Below are 27,983 nucleotides of genomic sequence, written 5' to 3'. Positions count from 1 at the left end.
ACTTGAGCTGAACTCTTGTCAAGCTTGGCCTACTGTGGAAAAGTTCCAAAGAGCAGGAAGGCTCTTGAGCTCTGAGAGGGCTCCTCTTCTTCCCAAACTTGGCCAGTCTTTCAGGCTTCAAGTCTCTGTAAGGCATAGAAACGTGTCCTTCCCTGCAATGAAAGTTGAAACCGTGCAGTGCTGTGGGCCCAGGAGTTTCTGCAGCTGTTCTACACACTGAACTCTGAGCACACTTGGAAAGAAGTGGTCTCTTTGGTATTTATTGCACCTTCACACTTAATCTGCCTGTTTCCCTGGAGATAAAAAATAGTTCGTGCAAAGGGTTGAGATTACTTTTTGTTTCTTGGCTGTTCTTAAGGTCCTCTTCACTAACTACAGACTAGGAATTTTTGTTTGTTTGCTTGGTTGTTTCTCTTTTTTGAAGAAGGAGCTTTCAAATAAACTGAATTTTACAAGGACACTCTCCAAAGTTTCTCTTGAGGAAAGAAAAAGCATAATATACCTTCAAAGTTCACCCCATGCAAAGTAGACCTGGGAGAGTTTACTGCTGGAAAATAGCAAAACTCTGAATTAGGGTCACTTTCCTCAAATGCTTTGTGATTTTTCTGCTCGATTCCAGAGATCTAGATCCAAAAGGCTGAAAATCAAAACCCACTTCTCAATCTCTATAACCCTAGTATTTGTTTACTAATTTAGATTTGGTGCTTACTGCAGGGAGTCCCCTACAATAAGACAGCAAAAACCAGTGCGCACTAGCCCCAGAATATTAGAACTGTCACCTGGCCTTGATAACGTGCAGCTTTGAGGTTATGCAGTAATTTTAGCATAGATGGGAGTAGGTGCTCACCTGCCTCTGCAACATCAGAGAATTTTTAAACACATTTTTTTTTCATTAGTGGCAAAACCCTTTAGCCACTGTCAGAGCTGTTACCCCTTTCACCCCTGCTGCCCTGTGTGTGATACAAACAAGGGTGATCAGTTCTATACCCACAAATCAGATTTGAGAGGAAAGTGATAGATACCAGTCTCTGAGGAGCCAAGAAAATTCGGGAGCAAACAAATACACACTTACCTTCCCAAATCAGGAGAAACCTGGCATAAAGTGCATTTTATAAGGTGTGAATGGGTGCCAGGAATTTCTGGAGGCAATGTAACTGCTGCTGAAACTTATTAACCCTCCCCCTACTAGACACACTTGTAAAACAAAATTAAATCACGCTGAAAATAGCAATTTTCCCAGGAATCATTAATCACCTCAAACAATAAATACTTCTTTGTAATTCAACAGCAATTCTGAAAGGCATTCTCTGGGAAAAGTCTGTGGAAGAGAGAGGGATCTTCTTGCAAATAATGTGGTCTCAGGCAAGGACACAGCATCTTGGCTGTCTGCTAAAAAAAAAAAAATGCCTAGACTCTCAGTGGAAATTGAGTGTCAAGCTGCAAAATCTCAAATGGCAGACTATCATCATTTAAGGTAAATTCTTACATTTCTCCTTTGTGGGAAAAGAGGGGTATGGGAACATTCATTAGCTTCATGCTGGAGGCAGTTGTATGAGGATGAAGGGGGTGACTTTCTTTCACTTGCACTTATAAGTCTACCCAGAAAGGGAAGATAGAGGATTGAGATCATTTTTTCTGATATTACAGGACAAGATGGCTTTTTTGTCCCAACTGTATTGATTATTAAGGTATTGGTGAGTTTTACAAAACCAAGATTATAGAAAATGATCCAAATGATTGTCATTTCTTTAGTGTTGTTTTGCCTGCTTCAAATTGTCCTTTAAGGGCGTTTGTTATAAGAGATTGGAAAATCCTACTTTGTACTTCAAAATCATGCATTGTCTGCCCTTTGCTGGGGCAACCTTAAGAGTTCACTGAGAGGACAAATTTTCTATCTCATTAATTGTTTTTTGTTTTGTTTTGTTTTGTTTTAAGCAAACCCTACTGGCCCCTCAAACCCTTGACCTTTAAAGACAGTATTTTGTGTAAGCTCTATAATTTTACCAAAATAAGCCTTACATAGGGTCTCCTCTTCTCTCTTTCTCCTTCCCTCCAATACACACTCATCTGCTTTAGTCACAGAGCCAAGTTGGGCATAACTCTGGAGATAAAAGTTTTGTCAACATCTGAAATCAACCTAAATCGGATAGGAGACACTTTAATGGTCACAGTTTGAATTAAGTACTTAACACTCTCACCCTTGAAGAAAAATGGCACTTTGCAGGCTTGCTTCCCTAGTTTTGTTGAAATCTACGATATACCCGGTGTTTTATTACAGCAGGAATTCAACTGTGACAGGCATAGTAGAGTACTTAATACCCAGGATGGAGCTCATGGGAAGATTACCTAGATGGATGGGGGAGGAGGGAAGTCCCTTTGCATAGCATCTCCGACTTCATACCCAGTTGTCCCAGGGGGTCCCATTCCCCTGCATCTCAGCCTCCTCCCTGTGGGGTGGGGCAGGGTGGATATCCCTATCTTTCCTCTGTCCCCCTGTTCCCCTAAGCTTCCAAACTCTGCTTCTCTCCTCACTGTTGCCTTCCCTCTAGCAGTTCCCGCATAGAAACAGATCAATGACTCTTCAGAATGAAAGAGAAGAAAAACCCAAAGAATCAATGTAGCAAAAAGGCCTGGGGCTTCCCATCTGAATGAGTGGGTTCTGTGCAGGCAGTAGGCTTTCCCTGGCACTCCCTTGGTTTCTGCATCCCTAGACACAGTCTTGTATAGAAGAACACAGGCTCACCTTTCTCAACTGCTGCTCTGTTGCCCCTTCTCTATATTATACACTGTCCCAAGAATAATTCTGCTTTGTGTTTCAAAGAAACACATGGGCTGGAAACAATAGGAGGAAGAGACTTGTGTTCTGTTCCCTTGGTGGTATGAGGGAGGCTGCTGTGGCTGTCTTGAAACCCTCTAGTCTTCAACTTACAGAACTGGCACCTCTTCTGAAGACTCCAAATTCATGGGGAAACCCCCTCCCTTTCAAGCCAGCCCCACTTTCTCTGGGATTGATTCCTGGAATTGAAAGAGATTCCCAGATTGAAAGACTGTCCAAAGTGAAGGAGACCTGGAGGCCATTTTGCACAGATGAGAAAACTGAGGCAGCTGAATGATCCTCCCTCCACCGTTCCTTATGTTAATGAGTATGGGGTGGAATGCAACCTTTAGTCTCACTCTAGAGAGCAGTAAGGGCACAGACATCTTTCCTCTTAGGAAGGTATTCTGCCAGGAATGGAGGTATGCATCTAAGCTTACACTTGACCTGGGTGGTCACAGGTGTGTACATCCAGAGAAGAAGGATGGGTTCTTGCCTCGTGGGCCATCAAAGCTGTTGGGGAGATTTTGTAACCAAACCACCCTAGTCATGAAGCTCAGACAGGTGGACTGGCCACTGGGCTCAGGAGGAGACAGATGTCAGGGTGCCTAGGAGAGCAGAGGACTCCCCACTATCCACAACGGTCATAATCCCAGGATGACTAATTCTGTCAGGCTTGCCCTGCTATTTCGATGGTGGTGGCTTGCCTCGGACCAGGGCAAGGATGAATGTGCCCCGGAGGCCTGCAGAGCCAAACAAGGACCCTGGTTGCAGCTGATAAAGGTGTAGCGTCTGTTCGAGGGAGATATTGAAATTGTAATCTTTGAGGTCACGTGACTCATTAAATAATTAATGCAGATCGTCAGGAATGGATCGGAGTCGTCAGGGCCTCACTAGGAATGAATCTCTCAGAAGTGAGACTCCAACTTACCATTTGATTTTTAAAAACACACACCCTCAGATTTATCTCCAAAAGCTTTTAACTCCTTCAGGAAGGCAGTAGACCAGCCCTTCGGCAGGGAGGACGGAGCTGGCGGGCCCTCGCCAGGTCTTGGGGCTTTTTCCGCAGGGTTTCTGCGAGTCCGGGGAGCGCGCCGCGTCCGGGGAATCGTGAGTTCGGGCTTGGGTTTTCTGCGGTCACATCCTGGCTTTGGTGATGAAGTGGGACGGATGCGCAGACAGTTGGTAATGTTCTGATTCACGCTGGGGAAGGCTGCAGAGATACCACAGGACGGGCGCGCGGCTTTGTTCAATTTTCCCGGCGTTCATAAATCACCCGCGCCGGGCGAGCGAGGGAGCAAGCGAGCGCCAAAAACTCGGAGAGCGAGGCCACAGCGGCGGTGGCGGCCATTGCAGAGTGAGAGACCTGGGCAGCATCTCTCTGTGACTCATTAGTCTGAACGATTTATGGGGGACAGCAGCCATGAATATTAGACTTGGGGATAAGGAAACAGCAAAAATAATAATAGCCATAATAATTACATACTCCTAAGTGTCACGCAGGGGAGTGCTGGATGGAGGCATAGCGGATCTTTATCGGGTGAAATTGAGAGGCAAAGTGCGGGATGGCTGAGTCCACCTTGCTCACGGTCATGCCAGGATCCCCATGACCAGTGGGCACTCCCTTTGGGGACACAGAAAGCAAGTTTGAACAAGAGAAAGGGGGCGCAGCGTGGATCTTAAGTCCTTTTCCTTTGCTTTGTGGGGGCTGCGGGTCGAATGGTGGCAGAGCGCAGCTGCTGGTGTGCGGCCACTTGTTCAACGTGCTCGGGGGGCTCCGAAGCCAGAGGTCAGGAGACTCCTCGGCTATTTGATAGCCCCTCTTAGTGCTATCTACAGAAATGCATGAAGGCAGACAGACAGCGGAGGGCTGGTTTGGGGCAGGCTGGGGTAAGAGGTTACCTGGGTCTGAGTGAAGGGGTAGTGGGGGCAGGGATAGGTCTGTAGACGCAAAGGGCCCGCAGAGTCCCAGCGGAGCGCAGAACTTCTCCAAGCCAGGGTCCGGCGAGTGGACGATTCTTTGCCCCTTTCCCAGCGTCTCCCACTCCCAGAAAGCTGACTGCTGGCTTGGTGACCATTTGTTGGTTAGAGGGCAAGAGAGGGTTGCAAACATTGTGAGGGACGAGATTTGAGCAGAATCAAGGCATCAAATCGGCCTGTGGCCGCTGCGCAAGGCCAGGCAGGAGCAGGGCCCCTGAGCAGGTATTGTACCAGCCGGCGTCCCTCCCAGTTTCCAGCAGTCTTAGCTGGCCTGCTCTGAGGGACTAGGTGCTGCGGTAGCCCCGCCAGCCCACTAGGACCTAGAAGGAACGCACCTAGAGTTGAATAAACCAGAAGACAAAACCTCCCAAGACTGCCTCTGGCCAGTGGACTGAGTTCGGGTCTGATTTCGCGCCAACAGAAATGAACACTATTAGTGAGGTTTCAGGAGAGTCCGTGATTGAATGCTCCCAGACAAGGCTTCCTTTTGTTAGGAAAGGAAAATCAAGCGAGCATTCACATTCTCCAAGTTGGGGTGCCTGAGGAGAGAGCTCTCTGAGAGCAGTCCACACCACCAGCAAAGCCACTTCCACCCTCTCAGCTTCCTCTACTTCATTTTCTTTCCTTCCCCATTCCACCCCCCGCAACCCCCTCCCCCCAAAAAAAGAAAGAAAAAGGAGAAAGTATGGGTGTGGAAATGGAGTATGTATTTATTTTACAAAAATAAATCACCATCTTCGGGCCATTTGTAGACTGGAACATTTCAAGCAATGAGTGCGCCGCATGGACGAGTGCCCTGGCGACTCCTTGGTGTTCGCGTCACCTCCAGGGCCACCTTGGCGCCCACAGGAGCCGCGCTTCCCACTCCCGGCCTCCAACTCCCTTCCCTCACAGCCGCCATTCACCTTCTGCTGTTTATTTGTCTGCAGAGCGCCTGGACACCGGAAAAGGCGATTCCCTGAGCGCCTGGAGTTGGAGACAATTTCTGGTTCAGATTTAAACATCTTTCTAGGTAAGCGCTGCTCCAAAACTCTTTGCCGCGTGGGACTTTGCACCAGGGCGGTTGGGAGGAGTTGGCCCTCCACGGTTCCTGGCAACCGCGGCCTGTTGAAAGAGGTTCTGGTCAATATTTAACTTCAGAGCAGTTTGGAATTGGATTCATTTAAGCTTCTTGCCCTGCGAATGCGGGGCATCAGGCAGACAAAGAGCCTACCCCAAAGCCAGCGATGGTCAGGAGAAGCGGTTGTAGAAGGCAAAGATGGGTTGTGGAGAGTCAGAGGGGGTGTGCTTATTTCTTCCTGCAAGCCCCAAACCACCACACTGAACTTCAGGGCAAAAGCAAGTAAAGGCCACGGGCACGGGCGCGGCGGCCGCTGCGTGGGCTGCTTTCCTTGTCGACCGAGGCGACTGAGGAGGCTGTGAGTTAAGAAATTGTCGACAGTCCCAGCCCCCCTGTTAAGGAAAACTTGTATCACTGCCTTGCAGTTCCTTAGGTCCTTTTGCCTTTCCTTCGGCATGAGAAAGATTGCTGTATTTCTAACCTTTAGGACTTCGCAGACAGCGAGTCTTCTCCCCTCTTTCATCGGGGCTCATCATGGGTTCTTCCTACGGAAAGAGCATGGTTTTCTGTCTTGGCATTTTCTTTTCCTATTCGAAACAAGGGAAAACTCTTTTAAGTTATTTCCAAGTTCTGACTTAATTTGTCGTCTTAGTTTGGGATGCAGGGAGGCAATTACTGTGGTTTATTACCTTGTAAAAGATCCATAAATTACTTGCCTGTTTGGGGGAGGGGCTGCTGGAATAGCTTTCAAAAGCGTGGTATGAAGGAATGGGTTTGCTTTGTTCTTTCAGTAATTACTTCTTTTTAAAAAGTTTTGAGATTTTGTATTCTATTCCCTGGCCTCAGTCTTCCCTTAAATTTGCTCCCAAATAGATATCAGGTTGTTAATTAATTGCAACATGATATTCAGTGGTGCTTTAAGGCTGATATGGTGTTCTGGATACAATTATTTTTTCCAATAGAAGGTAAACAGAGCAATAGTCAACCTGGGTTACTTTCTCAGCTACTGTATGTCTGTTTATATCAAATATAGATGGAACGTTTCAGGAATTTGTAACTCTGTGTATATGATTTCCATCTCAGCAAACAACAGAACAATTGCATGTATAAATAGTTGCAGGAGTTTGGGGCCTTATGTAAACACAATATACACATCCACACGTGTCCAGAGAACTTGGCCCATTTGTACTACCCTTGCACCCATAGGAAAAATCTCATGTTAAATAAGAATCTATCATACACACACATGCGCGCGCGCGCGCACACACACACACACACACACACACACACACACACAGTGGGCTAAGAGAGCCTTACCTGATGCTGAGTAGAAAATCCACTAGATTTAAGTAATGGGACAAAAATGTTAAGTGTACTTTTGACAGAGAAATCAGATTACAGTGTTTGAGTACAGATATATCTAATCTGCCAACAGCCTTGCAAATATTGACTAACGGTCTGTATCCTTGGTTGCCTGCTTTTTCCAAGCCAACTTTCCCCCTATTTTGGCTTTGGTGACCAGGACCACAGCATGAGTCCCAGCCCAGGCCAAGTTGGAGGCTGGTGAAGTGAGTGAAGAGGGACTGGCAGCTGGGTTTTTAAAAGGCCTGTAGCTTTGCTCCAGGAAAGTGGATTGCAGAGTGGCAAAGGAGAACTCTCAGCTGCTGGTTCCCCAGATAGGCTGCCCAGGCCAAGATCTCTCATAGAGAAGCTGCTTTTTTTTTTTTTTTTTTAACCTCAAAAGTTAAATGTCTTTTGACTTCGCAGATTTTTTCCCTTCTCATCCCACCAAATCACCCCATCCCACCCTAAGTCGTTAATGTTAATTGTTAAACAGCAGTTGGAGCATTAACTGGGATGTTAGCAGCCCTGTGGAGGCCCCAGGCTGGAGCTGAGATGCCTCTGAGCTTTGCTGGCGTTAAGGCATTTCTCTGAAGCAGTACCAATGACTTCTCTCATTGATTTATGGCTTTCCTTTTTTTTTTTTTTTTTGACAGAGTCTCGCTCTGTCCCAGGCTGGAGTGCAGTGGTGTGATCTCAGCTCACTGCCACCTCCGTCTTCTGGTTTCAAGTGATTTTCCTGCCTCATCCTCCCGGCTAGCTGGGATTACAGGCATGTACCACCATGCCTGGCTGATTTTCGTATTTTTAGTACAGACGGGGGTTGCACCATGTTCAGGCTGGTCTCTAACTCCTGACCTCGTGATCCAGCTACCTCGGTCTCCCAAAGTGCTGGGATTACAGGCATGAGCCACCGTACCCAGCCAATTTATGGCTTTAAGAGTTTTCATTTGCTTGACTGTTCTGAGAGTTTTTAAGGGGGCCCCTTCTCATCTTTGAGTTGATGCCTCCTCAGAAACTTGGGGGTGGGGAGGAATTTGCCAGTAATACCTCCAGGTCCCTTTCTAGGGTATCTGGAGAGCTCAATGTGAATGATTGGTGAGGGGTATAAGGGAGGCAGCAGTAAGAAAGAGAGGAGTGAGTTTTTGGGGGACAGGAGAATGCTTTTTGGAAACCAGCTCTTACTCCTGTCCTCTATCCCCCAAACCTGAGAGAGGCAGGTTTTCACTTGGAGTTCTTACTTTCCACCTTGTAACTTAGATAAGAGCTGGAAAAGTTCACATGGAGGTTCTCTTCCAGCTACACCACAGATTGAACCTTACTGAAATACTGTCACCAGCTTAGGCCAGGACTTGCTTCCAAGGGATTAGGTCTCTTCTTTTATTGCCCTTCTGATTTGGACAACCCATGACCAGGTTCTTTTATTAAGGACCTTGCATTTTCATCAGACCCCTTCTGTTCCTCTGCAGGGGAGGAGTGAAGGGGAGGAATCACATCATGCACAGCCTCCTGCAGCTGCTGTAAGTGAGTCCTCACACTTAGGCACAGCCAGCTGAAGACCCATTCTCCAGGAACAAAAGAATATGGCCTGAGGATCTCACTAGCCTCAGAGCATTCTCAGAAATTCAGAAACTAAGACCAGAAAAGAGAAGATTTTTAGACGGCTCATGAAAGGGTACAGTGTTGAAATTAGTGAGCAATGTCACCAGGCAGAAGGCAGGAGTAGGGGTGGAATCAGGGGTGGGAGCAACTTATTTGTTTCAGTTAGGTTCTTCCTGAGCACAGTTGGTTCTCTACTGGTTTTCTGCTCAATTATTTTGAGAGTTCTGAAGGGGGCTCTTTCTTATCTTTGAGTTTATGTCTCTATAGGAACTTGTGTGGGGATGGGGGTAGAATTTGCTGGTGGACACAGAATTGTCTTGGAAAAGTGGGTGGACAGACCTGCCTGTGGAGAGGTCTCAGATTGCCTTGCCTTGTTAACTTAAGGCACTCCAGTGAAGGTTGATTCTTTCTTTTCCTTTTATTTTCTTTTTTTTGGGGGGTGGGGGGAGGGTCTCTTGCAGAGCAATTAGATCATTTCCTCTGATATTTTTCATATTTAGAAACCTATAATTCCATGTATCACTCAGCTGTGTACTGAAGAAATGCTTAAGTGCAAGTTTGGTCAGGGCACTAGGTTTCTCCAGATTTTGCAAAACCCAGACCCACCACTCTATAGCCAAGCACATCTTTCCTAGTGGGCTCCCACTGAACAAAACCAACTGGACTTGGAGGAGATGCTTTAACCTTTTGTCAGGTAATTATGGTCCTTTTTGGTTTCTCTAGTGGCTGTGGTGTATGGTGTGTGTGTTCGCAAATTCCATACAATGGCAGGCTGTGAGGAAGTCCGCTGTCTAGGTCAGTTATTTCTGGGCCTGCCCCTTGCCTTTTGATATACTGGCCTGCCGGCCAGAGGAGACTGGGGTGCATGGGTGTGCAGGATCCAGCTTGTCCGTGGGTGGGAGGCTGTAAGGAAAGTTAAAAGGATTTTAAAAATGTGAATAGCATTGCTGTACCCTTGTATTTGGAATGTGTGTAAAGAAATGTAAGTGGAGATAAGCTTGTATGTCTTGCATGGCATTCATGGGGAGATGGCTCCCAGCATCCTATTGCTTAGACAGAACTCTTAAACTCAAAACTGCTGGTCAAGGTTCCCCACCTACCCTCCCCCAAAGCTAAATATTCTGTTTGGCAACCTAGTTCCTTCAGTGGTTCCATATTTCAAATAAAAGGATTTAAGTTGACGTATGACCACGTGAGCACATAATACAGCGCATTATTGTGGCATTTGGAGCGGAGACCCAGGCAGGCTTCGCCTGTGATTACGTTTTCTAGATTCTCTACAGAGCCAGAGCTTTCCCCCAACCCCCACGAACCCACCTCCTCCTTCTTCCCCTTCTCCGGAGAGCGCTCTCTGAGCCGATTGCAGTTTTCAGCACTCATGGAGCGGTTCTGGGCGAGTTAGCCGATGGAAGTCGAGGCCATACCAGGAGGATGGAATTTATTTTAAGGTATTTCCGCTGATTGTTCATATCTAGAGTGAGTTATGGCTGTGAGAGACAAAGGTCAGGCGAGGAGACCCTGGCTCATGGACAGGACCCTCAGCCTCTCTCTTCCTTTGTTTCTCTTTTAGAACCGAAACCATATGAAAGATTCCCAGTAGCGCCTCAGACTCTGAGTTTAATTCCCTGGAAAGTGTTGGGGGTGTAAAGGAGGGGGCACTAGGGGGGCACCTAGGTGGGCCCAATGGCCCCCAGTGCAAGGGTGGCTTTGTCCATTGTAGCAGGGCACGGCTGGAGTCTCAGGAGCTGATCCCCAGGCAGAAAGAGGGTACCGAAGCCAGGTGCAGGCTGAGGTGGACCGGCTTGCAGGGCTAGACTACCTGGGAGGCATGGGGGATGGGTGGGTGAGAAGAGGAATCTCTCCCCGATGGTGGTGTTTTCAGGCAGGGGATGGAGGGTTAGGGCTGACCTGAGCAGCCTGAGCAGCTGGAAGAGGGAAATCGATGAGGGAAATGTGCAGATGCGCTGCCATTTTATTGATGATGCTTCCAGGCACTTTGTTTAGTGCCAGATTGCAGAGCATGCTTCCCCACAAGCCGGACCCAAGGATCTGAACTGGAGGGCCCGCCATTGTTTCCCTGAGCACCCTCTGCCCCAGAGGGCTGAAGAAAGACAGCTCAGACCTAGGAGAGCCTTGGGGTGGGGTGAGCATGCTGGATGCCCAGGGGCTCCTTATTCTAACATTCAGGAGACAGAGGAAGGAGGGAGCCAGGATTAGGTTTGGACTTCATCAGTGTGCCTGATCTGGGCATTCCTTGTATACCCCCAGCTGGCTTGGAGAGTTCCAGAACTGGCCAGTGGGGCCTGGGTTGGAGGGAAGTCCAGAGACAAGAATCCTCAGGAAGCAGAGGCAGACATCTCTCCACTTCATAGCCCCCAAAACAGAGCTGTAGCCAGGGTGGAGGCAGATGAAAGTTAAAGTGCATGTTTCCAGATTATTGGGAATGCCCCAGCTAATTGGGCTTTGGGGACCCCACACTCCTGGGAAGGGTGGAAACCCCCTGGAAAGTGCAGGAAACTCTACTTTATTCTGCTCCTTGGAGTAGGGAAAGGGATGCTTATAAGGAGTCAGAGGTTGGATTTGCCCCTTTGACTTCTTAAAATATAGATTATTTCTTTCTGTACTTGAAAAAAAAAAATCAAATCAGGCATCCCCTACTTGAGTGGGATTTACTACCCCAGAACGAAAGGGCCCTTCTGCTCTCCCCAATGCCGGCCTCAGCAGTAACCATGTTTAACTGAGGCCCTTTCAAGTGCTCTAAAACACCCCTTGGAAATAAAATGTAAGCTTTAATTGCTGTTCAATTACTTGTCAGCATTTCATATGATTTATGACCTAGTTCTGGCGCATTTTTGACCCAGTTAAAGACTCATAAATAATATAGTTTTGCTAGAAAGAATGAGAGAATAGAGGTCTGTTAGAGGCATCTTTTTATTGTTGCTTCAGTGCCAGCAAGCTGAATAAATATCTAAGGATGGACTCTGGTTCTATATAAAAGCATGCACAGTGAGAAGCCAAGAGCCACATTTATAGAGCTCAGATTGGTTTTTCCTCCCATGAAAGTGCTAAAGTCAGTCCATTATGTATAACCTATGAGATATCAAAAAAGGCTGGTTCCCTTCTACCTCAAAATGCCAGCTTCACCTTCACAAGCAAGTACATTTCCTCAATAATATTCCTCTCTATTCTGTGATTTTGATGCCTCTTCTTACCCACGATATTCCTCACCTTCCTCCCTGGCTGCACAGCCTTGGAACCGCCAGAGGCCCTCTTAGATGCCTTCAGGAGGACACCCCCTTGAACAGTAGAAAGGCACCACGGGCACCTTTGCTGCTCCAAGTATTCTTCTAGCGCTGAGAAAAATCTTTTCTTCTAGTTCCCCTAGATGAGAGATCGGGAGCCATGGGGATTTGGGGGAATTGGTGGAACCAAGGGGTCTTCTCAGTAAAGAAAAGCTCTGCGGTTTTGGCGGAGCCGGGTGAACTGCTGTGGGATTTGTCTAGAAAGGGCTCAGAGACGGCGGCCGGTAATTTCTGGAGGTGGAAATCAACAACCGGCATTTTCGCTTAAAAAACAAAACAAAACACCAGTAACAAACCGACAAATAAAAACATTCCGCCAGTATAAATTATTATTTTAAAATCCTCTCGCCTACGTTTGCTCCAAAGCCAGTCCTTTGGATATCAGCAGAGCGGCTTGAGGCTGGGGCACCGACCGTCTGCGTGCCAGGACGCCGGACTTTCGTCTTGAGGTCGGAGCCCCACTTCTGCCCGCTGAGGCCCGCGGCCCGCGAGCCACGTATCGGGGCGGATAGAGGCCCTGGCCGGAACGAAGCTCCAGCCTCAGATCTCCCTGGGCTCCCGCGGCTCCTCAGGTCCGGTCCCCGCGTTTTGCCCGGCAGGGTCTTGGCGCCAGTGGAAAGGTATGCATTCCGGGCGCCCCAGCCCTAGCTCGGGCGCCCTCGGTCCCTATGGCCCGGAGAATCCCTTCTCCCGGCAGGTTCTCACGGAGAGCTGGCCTTCCCGGCAGCTGGCTTAGCTGAGAAGGCGGTGAGAGTCGCGTCAGCAGTTTGGAGGAGAAAGTGCGGGTTGATTATTGACCCACGCCTTCTTTCTTCAAATGCCACATCCGACCGGGCGGGTTTGAAGAGAAAATGCCGCCGAACGGATTTTTGTGGCTGGCTCTCACCTCCTACGCGGCCGGCTCCCCCTTTCAAGTTGCTCTGCAATATGCCTTAAGGAGCAAGTGTTTGCTGTTTTGTGCTCTGTTTACAGCTTTGGGGCGCCGAGTCATAAATCTTGCCCAGCCATAAATGACAAAAACCATTGGTATGCATGAGGCCACCCTGGCCCGGAGTGCTTTTTGATTTCTCCCTTTTCCCCTGGCTTTGTTTTTGCTCTAAGGTGACACTTTGGCTCCTTGACAGTTTAAACATACTCCTTATATTTTTAACACCTTCCTTTGAGAAGGACCCGCCGTTGACGCCTTGGGATTGCAGGAAATCTCCATTTCTCTCTTTTTGCCACACTCATAACCCTTGCAGAGTTTGCTTCTGAAGCTGGGGAGCAAAGGAGGCTTTAGGAGGAAAATCATCCTCTTTCAAGTTGTGGCAATATTACCAGGCAAATTCGAACCTTTCTTTTGCCCAGCTCAGCGTTACTCCATCCCACTAATGAGGAAAATATGTATATGTGTGTGTATGAAAAACCACATATTCCTCTGCCCTGCGTGTGTGTGTGTTTATATATATATATGATATCAGTTTCTGTTGGGGTCAGAGCTTTCTCTGTCTTCCCTGTGGGTGAGCTGCGTGTCTGCACTGTGAAATGGGCACACGAGCCCTGGAGATCCGCATTTCTAAACACCCTTGTGTGTACCTGAGCCTGGAGCATCCCATTTCACTGCTGGAACAAGTGCATGTCTCTCCCAGGACACTTCCCTCCTGGCTGCTAAGATGTCAGCAATTTCTGCCTAAAAATATAACCAAAGAGAGCCCAGTTGGCTCTTTGGGGTCCCTAGAGAAAAGCCTTATCCCAGCTCCCCACACCCCCACCTAAAGATCTGTTTGGGGGTTGCAGGTGAAATAAACGGGGCAAAGTCTGGGAAACTCACTTTTCTTGGTTTTTTTTCCCTTCACCCCACAATTGGAAGTGTGCAGGGCAGAGGAATACGTGGTTCTATTCTATTCTTAAACGAATTCCTAAGAAATAGAGCCCAGCAAGATAGCCCCTTTGTGAGAGCCGTTTGTCCTCATTAGCATAATTTTCCTGGACTTTAGTGACGCCTGGGAGCAGGAGAGGGAGGGCGTTGGGGGGTGGGGGCAGGCTGCCCTCCTCCCGCCACAGCCGAGCTCCCCTTCTCCCTCCGGTCCCTCCCCTTGCCTCAGCCCCATCCCCCACACCGGCCCGCGCTTCCCCAGCCGCCTTGGTCTCCCCTCCCGCCCGCCCCAGCACCCCCCACCGCACCCCTGGACCAGACGCTACTCCGCGTGTAATATTCATAAGAAACATACCCAAGTCGGTGCCGCTAGCCCAGGCAGAGCCCGGCGCCGCACTAGCGCTTATCTCCGGGCCGCGGCTGCTGCCCTCGGGAAGGGCAGGGGGCGGGGGTGTGGGGGAGGGGTGGGTGGGTGGGGTGGGTGGGAGGGGGGTCCAAGCCGCCCCAGTCGGCCCTGGACGAGCTGTGCTGGAGCAGCGAGGCGGCCACGCTCTGCGCGGCGGTGACCGGGCCTCAGGGTCTCCCGCCCGCCTACCGTCTCAGCTGATGCTGAGGGTCGGTGCCCATCCCGCGCCGAGGGGACCCGGCCGGGCCACCGAGCCAGGCCGGGGGCCGGAGCCGGTGTCTGAGCCTGAGCCCGAGCCTGTGCTTGCGGCGCTCGTCAGAAGTTAAGGTAAGCAGGGCCGCAACCGGCCGCTCCCGGCGCTGAATGGCGGAGTTTACGTCTCGGTGATTTATGGCTGCAGACTTAAATCTCGGTTCAAGAAGAGTTCACAAGCCGGAGCTTCCTTCCCGGCAGTGACTGATACCCTTACACTTCGAGTTCAGGCCGCTTTCCCATCCCCGCCCCCACCTCTTGTCTCTCCCCTAGCCCAGCCTTAACTTTTCTGGGTTGCAGAGAGAAGGAGAGGTGAGCAGGGGACTCGGGGCTCCTATCCGACGAACCCGCTCAGATTTGGGGTGAGGGAAGGCTAAGGAAGAGGAGGGAACGGGAAGAGGGAGCGATGTTTGTAGGACGGAGGGTGAATTTGGATACATCTTCCAGAGAAGCAATAGGGCTTGCTTCTTGCACTCAATTTAGCCTCTTCAACTCTTTTTCGGCTCTTGCACCTGGAGAGTATTGTCCAGAAACAGATCTTTGTGGAGGAATCTCCCCTCATCCCCAGCCTTTGCTTGGCAGTGCAAAGCAAAGTTTCCTGGCTGGCAAATCTCCAACTTCTTTACTAGGTTGCAAACTTTGGGGGCTGGGTTGGGGTGTGGGGATGTATGAGCTCCAAGGTAGTGGTCTGCTGACCTCAAACAATGGGAAGGATTTTGGTGGGATCCCAGAATCGAATTCATATTTTAAGTTTATGGGGGCTGTTGTATGCTCTTTGATTTTCAAAGATATTTTTGTTATTGTGCAAAACAATGCACAACTTGATAAAAAGACTTAAGTAAGTAGTAGGCTGGTATAACCTGTGATAATGGATTAGCAAGTCACTAGAAATATTGCATGTGCAAAATCAACTTAATTTTGTTTTATCTAATATCTTGCTGTTCGAGTGTCTAATTTTCTTAACCTGACATTTTATTTTACACAAGCCTGGTATCTAAAAAATTTATAATGGCCGACATTAACTCTGCCAAATGTAATAGGAACTGTTTTCAGTAAAAGAAAAGGAAATTGATACATTAAATTGCTATTCAGTTTTATTTTATCCTTTATTTACTTTCAACCATGGTATGTGTAGCTTCCTATTTCCAAAAGAGGAACAATGCTCCAGGGCTCATGATCACTGACAATAACTCTGGATAAGGGATGCTGTAATTTTTAATTGAGGTTCTGGAAAATTAATTGTGCCTGTTTTGCAGATGTTGGTCAGATTGTTGGCTTAATAATGAAATCTAAAGGAGTCCATTATTAGCAATGGAATTATAATCATCTACTGGTAGATGCAATACATTATCTTTTTTTTCTAGTTAACAAAGCATCTAATATTCCTGGAAAATGTGAATAATTCTGGGACTCAATATATATAGTTGGACTGAATGTTAACCATTTTCTTTTGAATTTGTTATAATTTTCTTAAGTGGTCAGAGGGACTAACATTCCGAGTGTGTGTGTGTGTGGGGGGGTGAATATTTGAAACTCACATGGAACTTTTCTGTGCTGAGAACTAGAGGTTGACCATGCAATGGTTGAAAACAAAAAGAAAACAGATTGAACTTTTGCAAACTGCTTTCTAAATGAAAGAGGGTTGAGGGGGTTTTCAACTGCTTTTTAGATTTTCAGGGTTATCCTTTACTTGGAATTTCTGAAGCAGGTAAATAGGCCAAGTAACAAATATCAACAACAACAACAGTACACAAAGATCAGGAAACTCTGGCAGGATTTTATGGCTTGTGCTTCCATCCCTCGTCCGGAGCCAAATGACCCCCATACATCAAATTACATAGCAGTTTCTAAGACAGAACCTATTATCGTTAAGTTGGAAGGAGAGTTCAAGCCGTGGTCATGGAGATGAACGCTGGTTTTTCAGGTTCCTGGAGGGTTTTTTTTCTCTCTAATCCATCATGTTTTAACAGGTAGAATTTGATAGTTGCCCCGAATAACAGCACCTCAGAAAGTCCAAGATAGGAGGTTCTGGGAACCTCCTGTAACTGGGGGGAGGAAGTAAAGAAGTGGGGGTGGCTTGCTGGGAAGTGCCTAAGAAACAGGGAGAGGAAAGGAGTAAAGAACGCTCCAGGATTTTAGTTGTGACTTGCTGGGTGGGGTGTTACTGTTGGTCCCTCCTGCAAACACACACACACACACACACACACACACGCGAAATGTGTTCCAACCAAAGTTTTCCCTCCCCCCTTCTTGGCCACAAGGGGTTCATTTGGAGGAGGTGAGTCATATCCACAACAAGGTGGATTAACTGCCTAACAAGCTCAGCTTCTGAAATCCAGCATGGTTGGATGGGGCAAATTGCCTGAAAATTTTTTGTGCAAACCTCTTTTGGGAGCAGGAAGGTCCAAGAAGGAGCTGGGTGGGAAGTTACTTCATGTCAGGGCTCTTTTGGCAAACATCAGTCCTAAAGCCGAGAAAACATTGGCGACCCAAGCTCCCCTTTGCCTCCTGGTTCCCTTCCCAAGATTCCCAGAGTGGAGGAGTCTTGGGCCCTCTGGAGGAGGCCAAGGAGCAGAAACTAAGCGACACCCCAAGTTTCTTCTTCCCCAGAAAAGAAAGCTCCCAGCCTTGTTCCTTTCTAGCCTATCAAGCCTTTCTCCTTTTGGACCCCGGCTCCTGAGAGTCGCCTTCCAGCCCTCACTCATTCTCCTTCTCTCTCCCCGGAAAATCCCCCAACTCCAGAAGCAAGTTAAGCAAATATTTGTAGCTGCCAGTAAATTCCAGCGGTTTTTTTATAGCGCGGCTCCCTGCGCCCGGGGCCAAGTCGTGCTGCTAAATATTGCTGACCACTTTTTCTTTTATGGCTTTCATGTCACTTAGCTATTGAGAGTAAGATGGATTTGCGCGGAGCCCTCACCGCGCTGCGCTTCTCGCCCCCCTAGGTCTGCGCGGGGCGGCCATTGGCGGCGGAGTGTCACGTGACCGCGGGGGCGTGCCAATGTGCGCCCTCACGAGTGTCAAACCCCTGTCAGAGTGTGCGATCAAGATCGTGAAACAACGCGATGCAAAAAGCGACCTACTACGACAGCTCGGCGATCTACGGTGGCTACCCCTACCAGGCAGCCAACGGGTTCACTTATAATGCCAATCAGCAGCCGTACCCGGCGTCCGTCGCTTTGGGTGCCGACGGCGAGTACCATCGACCCGCCTGCTCCCTCCAGTCTCCCTCCAGCGCCGGAGGCCACCCCAAGGCACACGAACTGAGTGACGCGTGCCTGCGAAGCCTGAGCGCCCCACCTAGCCAGCCTCCAAGCCTGGGCGAGCCGCCCCTGCACCCGCCGCCGACCCAGGCCGCGCCCCCTGCCCCACAGCCGCCTCAGCCCCCATCTCAGCCCCCTGCACCTACCCCTGCCGCGCCCCCGCCTCCCTCTTCTGTCTCCCCACCTCAGAATGCCAGCAGCAACCCCACCCCCGCCAACGCGGCCAAGAGCCCCCTGCTCAACTCACCCACAGTGGCCAAACAAATCTTCCCCTGGATGAAAGAGTCTCGACAAAACACAAAGCAGAAAACCAGCAGCTCTAGCTCAGGTAAAGGAGTGCCTTCTGGAAGAGGGTCCTCTGGCCTGGCTCCCGGTCCCGGAGCTACTGCCCACGACATCTAGCACAACCTAGGAGTGATGGAGCATATCTGGAATTCACTGCTCCCACACCACTGCCCACCAAAAAGGTTTTCAGAGTCTTTGCAACTTAGGGAGGTGATAGGCCTCTGTAGGCTGGAAAACCCCAGAGACTTGCTGGGAGTCCCTCTGGACTTCTCCAAGGGCAAGTAGGGTCTAGTGCAGTTGGAATCCCTTCTTGCTCCACTCTTGGAGTTAGGACCTCTGTGCAGAAACAACCTGAGCTCCACTGTCTATCTTTTTAGCATAGCTCTTCTAATAAAACAGTGACATCCTCCCCATACTACAATGTGGCAGAATAAAAACAGGCCTAATCACCCTCCAAGACAGAATCAATGCTTTGCCTATAATCAGAGCCAATTTTTGCTCCAGCAGATGGAGTGGCTGCCTTACCTCTGGGAAGACCCTACTCAGACTTAGTACAATGAAAGCAGCCAAAGATCTCCTGGAGGAGGGGGATGCAGACTTGTCATCCTAATGGGAACCACATGGGCCTCCTGGAAGCAGGCTCCAGTAGAGGAAAGGCCCCAGGCCATAGGCTTCCTAGCATTTTGGTTACCTTTGCCCCTGCCTTCTCCAGTTGCCAGTGCCCTGCTCTGAGCCTGAGCATCTGGGACCTCCATAGCTAGGATTTGGGGGGCCAGGGAGGACAGAAGGGTACAAGATTAGTGGACAAAAGCCGGGGCAGGCTGCTTGATGACATAGGGAACCCTAAAGAATAGGACACGGCATGAAGGGCCTAGGCCTCCCCACCAGAAATACCTTCAATGGGATCTCTTCTTTGGCCCTTCTCTGCCCAAAGTTTGAGGTTTCCAGTCTGCCCATCTCCTCTGGGTAGAGAGAAAAAAGTGGCCAGTTGAAGCTACTGCCTAATTATTGTCGGACAGTGTGGGAGGGGAATGAGTGTGTACATTAGGTTTCCCACATTTCAGTTACTGTGAAGGGAATGGAGATGCTGAGACTGGCCCACAGGGAGGCTGTTGTCCGATAGGCCAAAGGGACCAGTAAATGAGTCAGAAAGTTAATAGCTCTAAAAAGAAAATCCAGACCAGGAAGGCAAACCGGGAGTTCTACTTCTCTGTCCTTTCCCCCTTGAGAAGCCTGTGATTTGCTCCTTGGCTGAACGGGGAGTACCGCTGTTTTACCCACCAGGAGAAGAGAAGAGCACCTAGTTCCTTCTTCTCTCTGGGACCTGACAGATTCAGGAACCTTTGGGGCCTGGTGGAAGGAGGGGCCGGGCTGGGTCAGGGGCTGGGCGGGGCCGCGGCAGCCCCTGACGCCGCTCTTCCTCTCTCTGTCCTCGCAGGCGAGAGCTGCGCTGGCGACAAGAGCCCGCCGGGGCAGGCTTCGTCCAAGCGCGCGCGCACGGCCTACACGAGTGCGCAGCTGGTGGAGCTGGAAAAAGAATTCCACTTCAACCGCTACCTGTGCCGGCCGCGCCGGGTGGAGATGGCCAATCTGCTGAACCTCACTGAGCGCCAGATCAAGATCTGGTTCCAGAATCGCCGCATGAAGTACAAAAAGGATCAGAAGGGCAAGGGCATGCTAACCTCATCGGGGGGCCAGTCTCCAAGTCGCAGTCCCGTGCCCCCCGGCGCCGGTGGCTATCTGAACTCTATGCATTCGTTGGTCAACAGCGTCCCGTACGAGCCCCAGTCGCCGCCGCCCTTCTCCAAGCCCCCCCAGGGTACCTACGGGCTGCCCCCCGCCTCCTACCCTGCATCCCTGCCCAGCTGTGCACCCCCACCACCCCCACAGAAGCGCTATACGGCGGCAGGGGCGGGCGCAGGGGGCACCCCCGACTATGACCCGCACGCTCATGGCCTGCAGGGCAACGGCAGCTATGGGACCCCACACATACAGGGAAGCCCCGTCTTCGTGGGGGGCAGCTACGTGGAGCCCATGAGCAACTCTGGGCCAGCCCTCTTTGGTCTAACTCACCTCCCCCACGCTGCCTCGGGCGCCATGGACTATGGGGGCGCCGGGCCGCTGGGCAGCGGCCACCACCACGGGCCCGGGCCTGGGGAGCCGCACCCCACCTACACGGACCTTACTGCCCACCATCCTTCTCAGGGAAGAATTCAGGAAGCACCCAAGCTCACCCACCTGTGATGGTGGGCTGGTGCTACGCGCCAGGAGAGTCTCCCCCCACCCACCTTTTTTCTTTGGTTGCTTTTTTTTTTTTTTTTTTTTTTTTTTTTAGGTTCTTCCTGCCCTTTCCTTCCTTCCTTCCTTTTCTCTCTTCTCCGCCCCCGCAATCCTTTCCCGGTTTCCCCCCTCGTTGGGAAGGCGTTTTTATAGTTTATGTGACGTAGCAATCTTGGTTGCTGGAATGGCTGTATCAGTAGCGATATTTATCTCTTCGTGCTCCTCGATAGGCCACTGGCCCTGCACCCTTTACCTTCTCCACTCTTTGATCAGAAACAGGGTATATGAACAAATTTTCTAGTCGAGTTTTCAATGTGAATTTGTTCGTACATTATGGCTCCCGAGGGGAAGCGATTACTTTTTTTAATTTTAATTTTTTTAATTGCACTTCTTATAAAGAATGAGAAAAAAAAAATCAAAGGCGCTTTGAAACAGGGGCTCCCTGTGCAAGGATGACTAAGTGTACGTCTTTCCGTGTGTGTATGCTGGTGAACAGTCAGATTTATTTATATTTTTTTGCAAGCATTGAATAATCTAAGTTTTAAATATTATTTATCCCCATCCGTTCGTATTTATATTAAAGAAATTCTGTACCCTGATGGTTCAGAGGGTTCTTGGGCCTTTTGTTCAATTGTGTATTGGCGTACTTAGAATTTTTTTTTTTATTTCAAAGGGAAGTATAATTCCTTTAAACGGTAATGATGCAATAAAACCAGAGAAGATCCAGCTTTTGAAAACAGTGATTTAGGTTTGTAACATCCGGCAAAACTGAAAAAAAAAAATCTGTAAACGCGAAAAATACTAGATTTGTTTTGAGAATTCTACATTCCTTGCTGCTCACATTCTGAGAAACAAAAAGAAATAAAGTTTTTATTCTGAATAATATACGTGTTAAGAAGGGGTTCCTTGGCCGAAGACGTGGGTCTGCGTGGAATTCAGGCCGAGGCGAGCCGGCAGAGCAGACTGGGCTCAGCAGCCCTTCGGCTCCAGCATGGGGCCTGGCCAGGCTATTCGCCTGGAAGCTCGGCGAATTCTCAGGATGGCGGCTGGGGCTCCAGGCGGCTGCGGCAGCTCTGGTAACGCCGTGCGGCCGGCCCGCTGGGCTGCCCGGTTCCCAGCTGCTGCGGAGGTAGGCCGAGGGCGCAGGGGCTGCCGAGTGCTGCGCTCTAAAGAAACAAAGGCAGCCCGGCCCAAGGCGCAGCGGGAGCGCACAGGTGCCCCGCGGCCGAGCCGGGGGATAACGCAGGGCGGTCTTCTGCTCCACGCTCTTGCTCGGGTCAAAGCGGACCAACTAACGTCTAAACCTCGGGATTAGCCAGACGCGCAGAGGATGCCGAGCACTTTCCGGGAGCAATCGGACTCCTGGTCTCCTCTGGGATGCTTTGCAGTCTATTACAGTGTCAGAAGGAAAGAATGGTTCCTAAAATCTGCACGCGGAGCGAAACAGTTTGAAAGGGACTGAGGCTCACCCGGGTCTCCAGCAAACGGAGGACCGAGCTGGGGAGAGTCACCTGAGCCAGTCCTTCCCTGGACTGCCTGAATCCCAGCATCAGCTTCCTACTGAATGTAGTATTTGGCACTCTCTGAATTTATTTCCTCTCCTTCCCTCCCAGCTTTCTTTTTATGGCCCCAGGGGGAGGGGGAGAGAGCAAGGAGATCGGTATCTTTGTAATAAAAATGCAATTTTATAAGTACTTTTTTGATTTGATGTTACAGGAGCTAAATATTACATTTCCACTCCTGGATTTAAGATAGGGCTGCTTACTGACTGGCTGGTAGAGGCAAAAGAAGGCACAGTAAAGGGAAATATTTTCATCTTCAGATTTAAGGATTCCTCGAGAAAGGAACCAAATTCAGAAAATGCAAACCTCAGACCTGCATCCCATCATCACCCGCTTCAGAGCTGGAAGTGAGGAACCGCTTTCGTCTGGGGATCAAGAGCATCCGATGTGAGAAATAAATCCCTATTCTCCCTGGATTGTATCTTTCAGAGGCAGAAGAGGAAAATGTCGCCATTTTGTTTGCAATCCAAAATATCCATCATCATGGCCGTTATCTTCCCCCTGTGAAGCTCCCTCAGATTATTCTTAGAAGCAGGCACTGGAGCCATTTCTGGGTACTGCTGGGTACCAACGAGCTGCTTTTAGAGAAACTCCTCAGTTTAAGGAAAAGGCTCGGAGGATGCCAAGCCAGGCTGCTGCGGAGAGCTCAGTGTTTCTCTCACACCCAGAGGTGCTTTCCCCATATCTGTCCTAAGGCTGTTGAAATATATATATATATATAAAATATTATATATATCCTTTTTAAAGAGTTTGGGCTATGGGAGAAATAGATTTGCTCTCCGCACCTCAACCTCTGTGCCAAAATATGGCGCACCTCAGAAATGCAGAGGCTGCAAAACCAGGCTTTGTGAGGACTAGGGCTTCCACCTTTTGGTCCCGCTGAGCAGATACAGGAGTCTTCTTTTAAGTAATCAGTTTAGAGACACGTGTAAAATTACCTGGAAAAATAAGGAACAGCTAGTAAAATTACCTAGAAAAATAAAGATCTTCATCTAAGGATGAAGATCTTTCAGGGATATCACTATTTGAACCCACTTCTGAAATCTACTCTTTAGCTGAGGGAGGGATGGTTTGGAGGCTTCCTCCTTCCCCCAGGGCTAAGATTTTAAAATAAGATTCTAATGTGATTTCCCATATCTTACCAGTCAAGACATTCATTTTGGCTTTCAAAGAAAAAAGTATTGACTTCACCCCCCAGTTTCCTAGATATTAAAAAGAAATCCTTATTAAAATATCTCATGAGTTAAAGTAATAGACTTGGGGAAGATTTCAGTGTTGAGTGGTCAAAGAAAAGGGTTTTCTTCCAGATGGTATTTGAATTAAGGCGGCTGAGGCGGCAGAAAGCTCTCACCCACGCAGCCCCTGACAAAGCCTCAGAGATATGGGGGCAGCGCTGCTCCCTCTCTGCACCCCCCTTCCCTTAAGCCTATACTATTTTCTGGTAAAAACAAATGCCAAAAGCCGCCATCCCAGAGTCCGCAAAGCACCCTTCCTAAAAGGAGCCCTAATCCTTTTCACTGCCAAAATATATATTTTTAAAGACTAGTTTTCCTTATTTACTTGCATTTCCTGCTCTCCTCTTTGCTCGGTCACATTTTATCTTGGAAGGAGCTGGAAGCTGAAATGTGTTCTTAAGGGCTAGAAGCTGTCAAGGCTTTTGGTGAGCAAGATTGATCGCGCCCAGACTTCCTTCGGAGCTTTGTTTGGAATAAAAGCAAGAAAACTAAAAAACCTCACATTTTCCGAAATAGCATCTCCATCTGCAAGGCAGTGCTCAGTGGTCAATGATATAGGCCACTTATATCTGATTTCCACCCCAAACCCTCTTTGATGCCGGCCTCAGAGATGGGGTCCTGCCTTTGCTCCTTGGTTGGCCTTTCTTGTTTTCTACGTAGATTTTTCTCCCCCTCCAACCTCTCTCTCCCTGGCCATCAGAATGATTTATTTTCCTGCCATTGATGCCTGCCGGCCTGGGGGACTCTGATCACTTCGTCTATTTCAAAGGAAGCAAAAGCGAATCACCATCCTCAGGGTTTGGGGGGGAAAAGAGGTACCTCCAGATCTACCTCTCAGCCTCCTTACCTCTTTCTGGCTTGGTGGATTTTTAAAAAATTATTTTTTGGTACCTAAAGGTGTTATCTTTTGAACCCTCTAGCACTGTCCAAGATGCGCTCAGTCTCAAGTCTCCGAATTGGAAAAAGAGAATGAAGGAGAACGAGAATCTTTATAATTCCTCCTTGGGTCGCCTCCTCTCCCCCGCAGTGCTGTTTCCCACAACAGAACCCGGAAGCAAACATCCCCGGTGCCCAAGGATCAGGAAGGTGTGGGAGGCAGTTCAGGCTGCCAGGGAGCACTCGCTGTATCTAAACCAACCAGCCCCCAGCCAGAGCGTCAAGGACAAGAAGAAGGGTAGAAAAAAAGAGAGAGGGAGGGAGAGAGAGGAACAAGCATCTTCTCTTTCCTTGCTGGTAACTTCCAACAGACTTTCTGGAAATCGGAAATACTCACCGCACCCGAGCCCTATGGGTATGAAACCCAGAATGCCAGGAGCCGCACGCGCCTGCTCGGGGCGGCATTTCTTTGGCTGGCCGCCGCCCTGGCTACGGGGATTTGGACACATGGACCTGGGGTTGTTGTCTCGCTTGGCACATGCATTTCTCCAGCCACTCCTGAGAAGTTGATGGCGCAGGAAGGTCGGGAAGCTTTGAGAGCCGCCTCCCGTTTTCCGCTTCCCGCCGGAGCCAGATGCAAAGCTGCCGTGGAATAGCCTGCTAACAATGGGCCGGGGGCACAGACTCTGGGCTGGACACTGGGAGGGGGGCGAGAGGCTGCGGGAAGAAGGGGAGGCGGACGTAAGAGAGAGGGAGGGAGAAAGGGGGAGAAGAGGAAAAAGAGGGAAAAAGACAGGCAGGAAGCAAAACAGACCGAGAGAGATCAGTTTTGAGATCCAGGAACTGGTTTCAGGAAAAGTGAAGGAGGAAAAGGGAACGAAAAGGAGGACTCCCTCCCAACCAAAATCTTTCTTTTCTTCTCTCTTTTCTGTCTTCTCTTTCTCCATCTCTCCATCTCTCTCTTCTTCCCTCTCTCTTTATTCTCCCTCTCGCATCTCCTCTCTCCCTCTGCTCCTTTCTCCTGCTTTAACAGAACTTATGTGGCTGGGATGCAGGGCCCTCGGGTGTCAAAACTTTGAAGATTAATGGATTACTTTGTTAATGACTGCAGGCGTCAGACTGAGGTGCTTAAATGATTTGTGAGGTGCGAGGCGTCTTCCCGACAGTCCCAAACAATGCGCGGAGTGTGCGGGGGAGGCAGAGGGCAGCCACCGGCGGGACCGACAGCAGGGCTTACACTCGCACACATTCACACACACATACTCCCAGGCGCACACACCAGATCCTTGCAGATCAGGAGGCGCTCAGGCACCCTCGCCCCCACGTACTCCGGGACATCCCCACCCACACCAACATATATGTATTTTTGCCCTGAAAAAAGTGTAAATAAAGCCTCGCTGGCCCCCAATGAGGCGTTCCTTCCCGACTTTTTTGGATCAATCAAACAGACAGTGGCTTCTTTTGATTAAAGCCCAAATTGTCATTGGGCAGAAGCAATCATGTGACAGCCAATTCGGTCCAATTTCAACCTTGTCTCCATGAATTCAATAGTTTAATAGTAGCGCGGTCCCCATACGGCTGTAATCAGTGAATTAGAAAAAAAACACCCTAGCAGCGATATTCTATGATAGATCTTTTTTTTTCCTCTGCGCTCGCCTTTTTCCTGGGCCTTGCCCCCCCAAAGCCCCTCCAAAAGAGGGAACTTTTTCTCTGAGGGGGCTCCAAGGAGAAGGCCATGAATTACGAATTTGAGCGAGAGATTGGTTTTATCAATAGCCAGCCGTCGCTCGCTGAGTGCCTGACATCTTTTCCCCCTGTCGCTGATACATTTCAAAGTTCATCAATCAAGACCTCGACGCTTTCACACTCGACACTGATTCCTCCTCCTTTTGAGCAGACCATTCCCAGCCTGAACCCCGGCAATCACCCTCGCCACGGCGCTGGCGGCCGCCCCAAGCCGAGCCCCGCGGGCAGCCGCGGCAGCCCGGTGCCCGCCGGCGCCCTGCAGCCGCCTGAGTACCCCTGGATGAAGGAGAAGAAGGCGGCCAAGAAAACCGCACTTCCGCCGGCCGCCGCCGCCGCCGCCGCAGCCACCGGCCCTGCTTGCCTCAGCCACAAAGGTCAGTCCAAAGACTTGGCCCCAGGTCTCCGGGACCCTCTTCCTTCTCCGGGCTGCCCCGAGAGTGGCTGTTGGGGGAGGGGAGAGTGGGCTGGGAGAGAAGGAGGAGAGGGAGAGATGCTTGGTTGCCTTGTCCTTGCCCCTGTGGGCTCAGGAGTGGGTTTGATGGAGAGGAAAGGGGATCCTGTGCTCTACAATGAGACATATATATTTTTAGGAAGTGGGGGGAAACTTTCCCGAACTTGTGTAATGTGGGATGATTTATTTGAGTTGGAACTGACCTCCTCCTGTCTAGTTGTCCTAGAGTTTGGCTTTTTGACAGTAATGAAGAGTGATAGATCGCTCTTGCTCAGCTAAGCAGCTGATGCATTAATTATAAATTGTGTTGTGACTAATATAAAGTTTGCTCCCGGATGAAGAGGTTGAGGGGAGTCATAGGCATGAATTCAGTAGACGAGGAGGAGACCGGGTCTCCCCAGGCTGGGCTCCCAGGAAAGGCAGCACAATAGCTCTACTGCATCCAGGGGCGGCCATTTTGTTGCAGTTGATCTTTTCTGCTGTATTTATTCTCCAGTGGAATAACCCCGCTCGGACCCCTCCACCTCCAACTGTGCGTGTGTCTCTTGTTGGTTTCCCTTTCCGCAGAATCCCTGGAAATCGCCGATGGCAGCGGCGGGGGATCGCGGCGCCTGAGAACTGCTTACACCAACACACAGCTTCTAGAGCTGGAAAAAGAATTTCATTTCAACAAGTACCTTTGCAGACCCCGAAGGGTGGAGATTGCAGCGCTACTGGATTTGACTGAGAGACAAGTGAAAGTGTGGTTTCAGAACCGGAGGATGAAGCACAAGAGGCAGACCCAGTGCAAGGAAAACCAAAATAGCGAAGGGAAATGTAAAAGCCTTGAGGACTCCGAGAAAGTAGAGGAGGACGAGGAAGAGAAGACGCTCTTTGAGCAAGCCCTTAGCGTCTCTGGGGCCCTTCTGGAGAGGGAAGGCTACACTTTTCAGCAAAATGCCCTCTCTCAGCAGCAGGCTCCCAATGGACACAATGGCGACTCCCAAAGTTTCCCAGTCTCGCCTTTAACCAGCAATGAGAAAAATCTGAAACATTTTCAGCACCAGTCACCCACTGTTCCTAACTGCTTGTCAACAATGGGCCAGAACTGTGGAGCTGGCCTAAACAATGACAGTCCTGAGGCCCTCGAGGTCCCCTCTTTGCAGGACTTTAACGTTTTCTCCACAGATTCCTGCCTGCAGCTTTCAGACACAGTTTCACCCAGTTTGCCAGGTTCCCTCGACAGTCCCGTAGATATTTCAGCTGACAGCTTTGACTTTTTTACAGACACACTCACCACAATCGACTTGCAGCATCTGAATTACTAAAAACATTAAAGCAAAACAAAGCATCACAAAACAAAAACCCCTTTGACCAGGTGGTTTTGCCTTCTTTTATTCTGGAGTTTATTTTTATTTTCTTCTTGACCTACCCTTCCCTCCTTTAAATGTTGAGGATTTTCTGTTTAGTGATTCCCTGACCCAGTTCCAAACAGAGCCATCTTTTACAGATTATTTTGGAGTTTTAGTTGTTTTAAACCTAACTCAACCACCCTTTATGTGATTTCCTGAGAGCAATATGAGACCTGCAAGAAAGTGATCATCTAATTGTATCTTCACTTTCTTTTTATTTTTGTATTACATTAGGATGCATTGTCATGCATATTTTTTGTAGAATAAATTCTCCTTTCCTATAA

The 27,983-nt window shown here is 49.3% G+C and overlaps 2 protein-coding genes across 5 annotated transcripts in view; both read left to right on the top strand.

The window, feature by feature from the left end:
- Positions 1-22,147, top strand: part of HOXA3 (homeobox A3) — a 33,973-nt gene extending 11,826 nt beyond the window's left edge. Inside the window, exons 2-5 of one of the 4 annotated variants that reach the window (XM_050785442.1) lie at positions 1,289-1,474; positions 5,725-5,807; positions 17,556-18,201; positions 19,597-22,147. In XM_050785442.1, the coding sequence (XP_050641399.1) occupies positions 17,676-18,201; positions 19,597-20,402 (1,332 nt within the window). In that variant the 5' untranslated portion in view covers positions 1,289-1,474; positions 5,725-5,807; positions 17,556-17,675 and the 3' untranslated portion in view covers positions 20,403-22,147. Of the gene's footprint in view, positions 1-1,288; positions 1,475-5,724; positions 5,808-6,011; positions 6,214-14,634; positions 18,202-19,596 lie in introns of those variants that run through there. The other 3 variants (XM_050785443.1, XM_050785444.1, XM_050785445.1) reach the window with 3 other exon arrangements.
- A 618-nt stretch (positions 22,148-22,765) lies between these two features.
- Positions 22,766-27,983, top strand: HOXA2 (homeobox A2). The gene is made up of 2 exons (XM_050785451.1): positions 22,766-26,231; positions 26,876-27,983. The coding sequence occupies exons 1-2, from the start codon at positions 25,847-25,849 to the stop codon at positions 27,613-27,615; spliced, it is 1,125 nt and encodes a 374-aa protein (XP_050641408.1). The 5' UTR covers positions 22,766-25,846; the 3' UTR covers positions 27,616-27,983.

This window comes from Macaca thibetana, chromosome 3 (assembly GCF_024542745.1).
Source record: "Macaca thibetana thibetana isolate TM-01 chromosome 3, ASM2454274v1, whole genome shotgun sequence".
NCBI classification, from domain to species: domain Eukaryota; kingdom Metazoa; phylum Chordata; class Mammalia; order Primates; family Cercopithecidae; genus Macaca; species Macaca thibetana.
The sequence above is the reverse complement of the archived record's forward strand: the minus strand, read 5'-3'. Positions and strand labels throughout refer to the sequence as shown.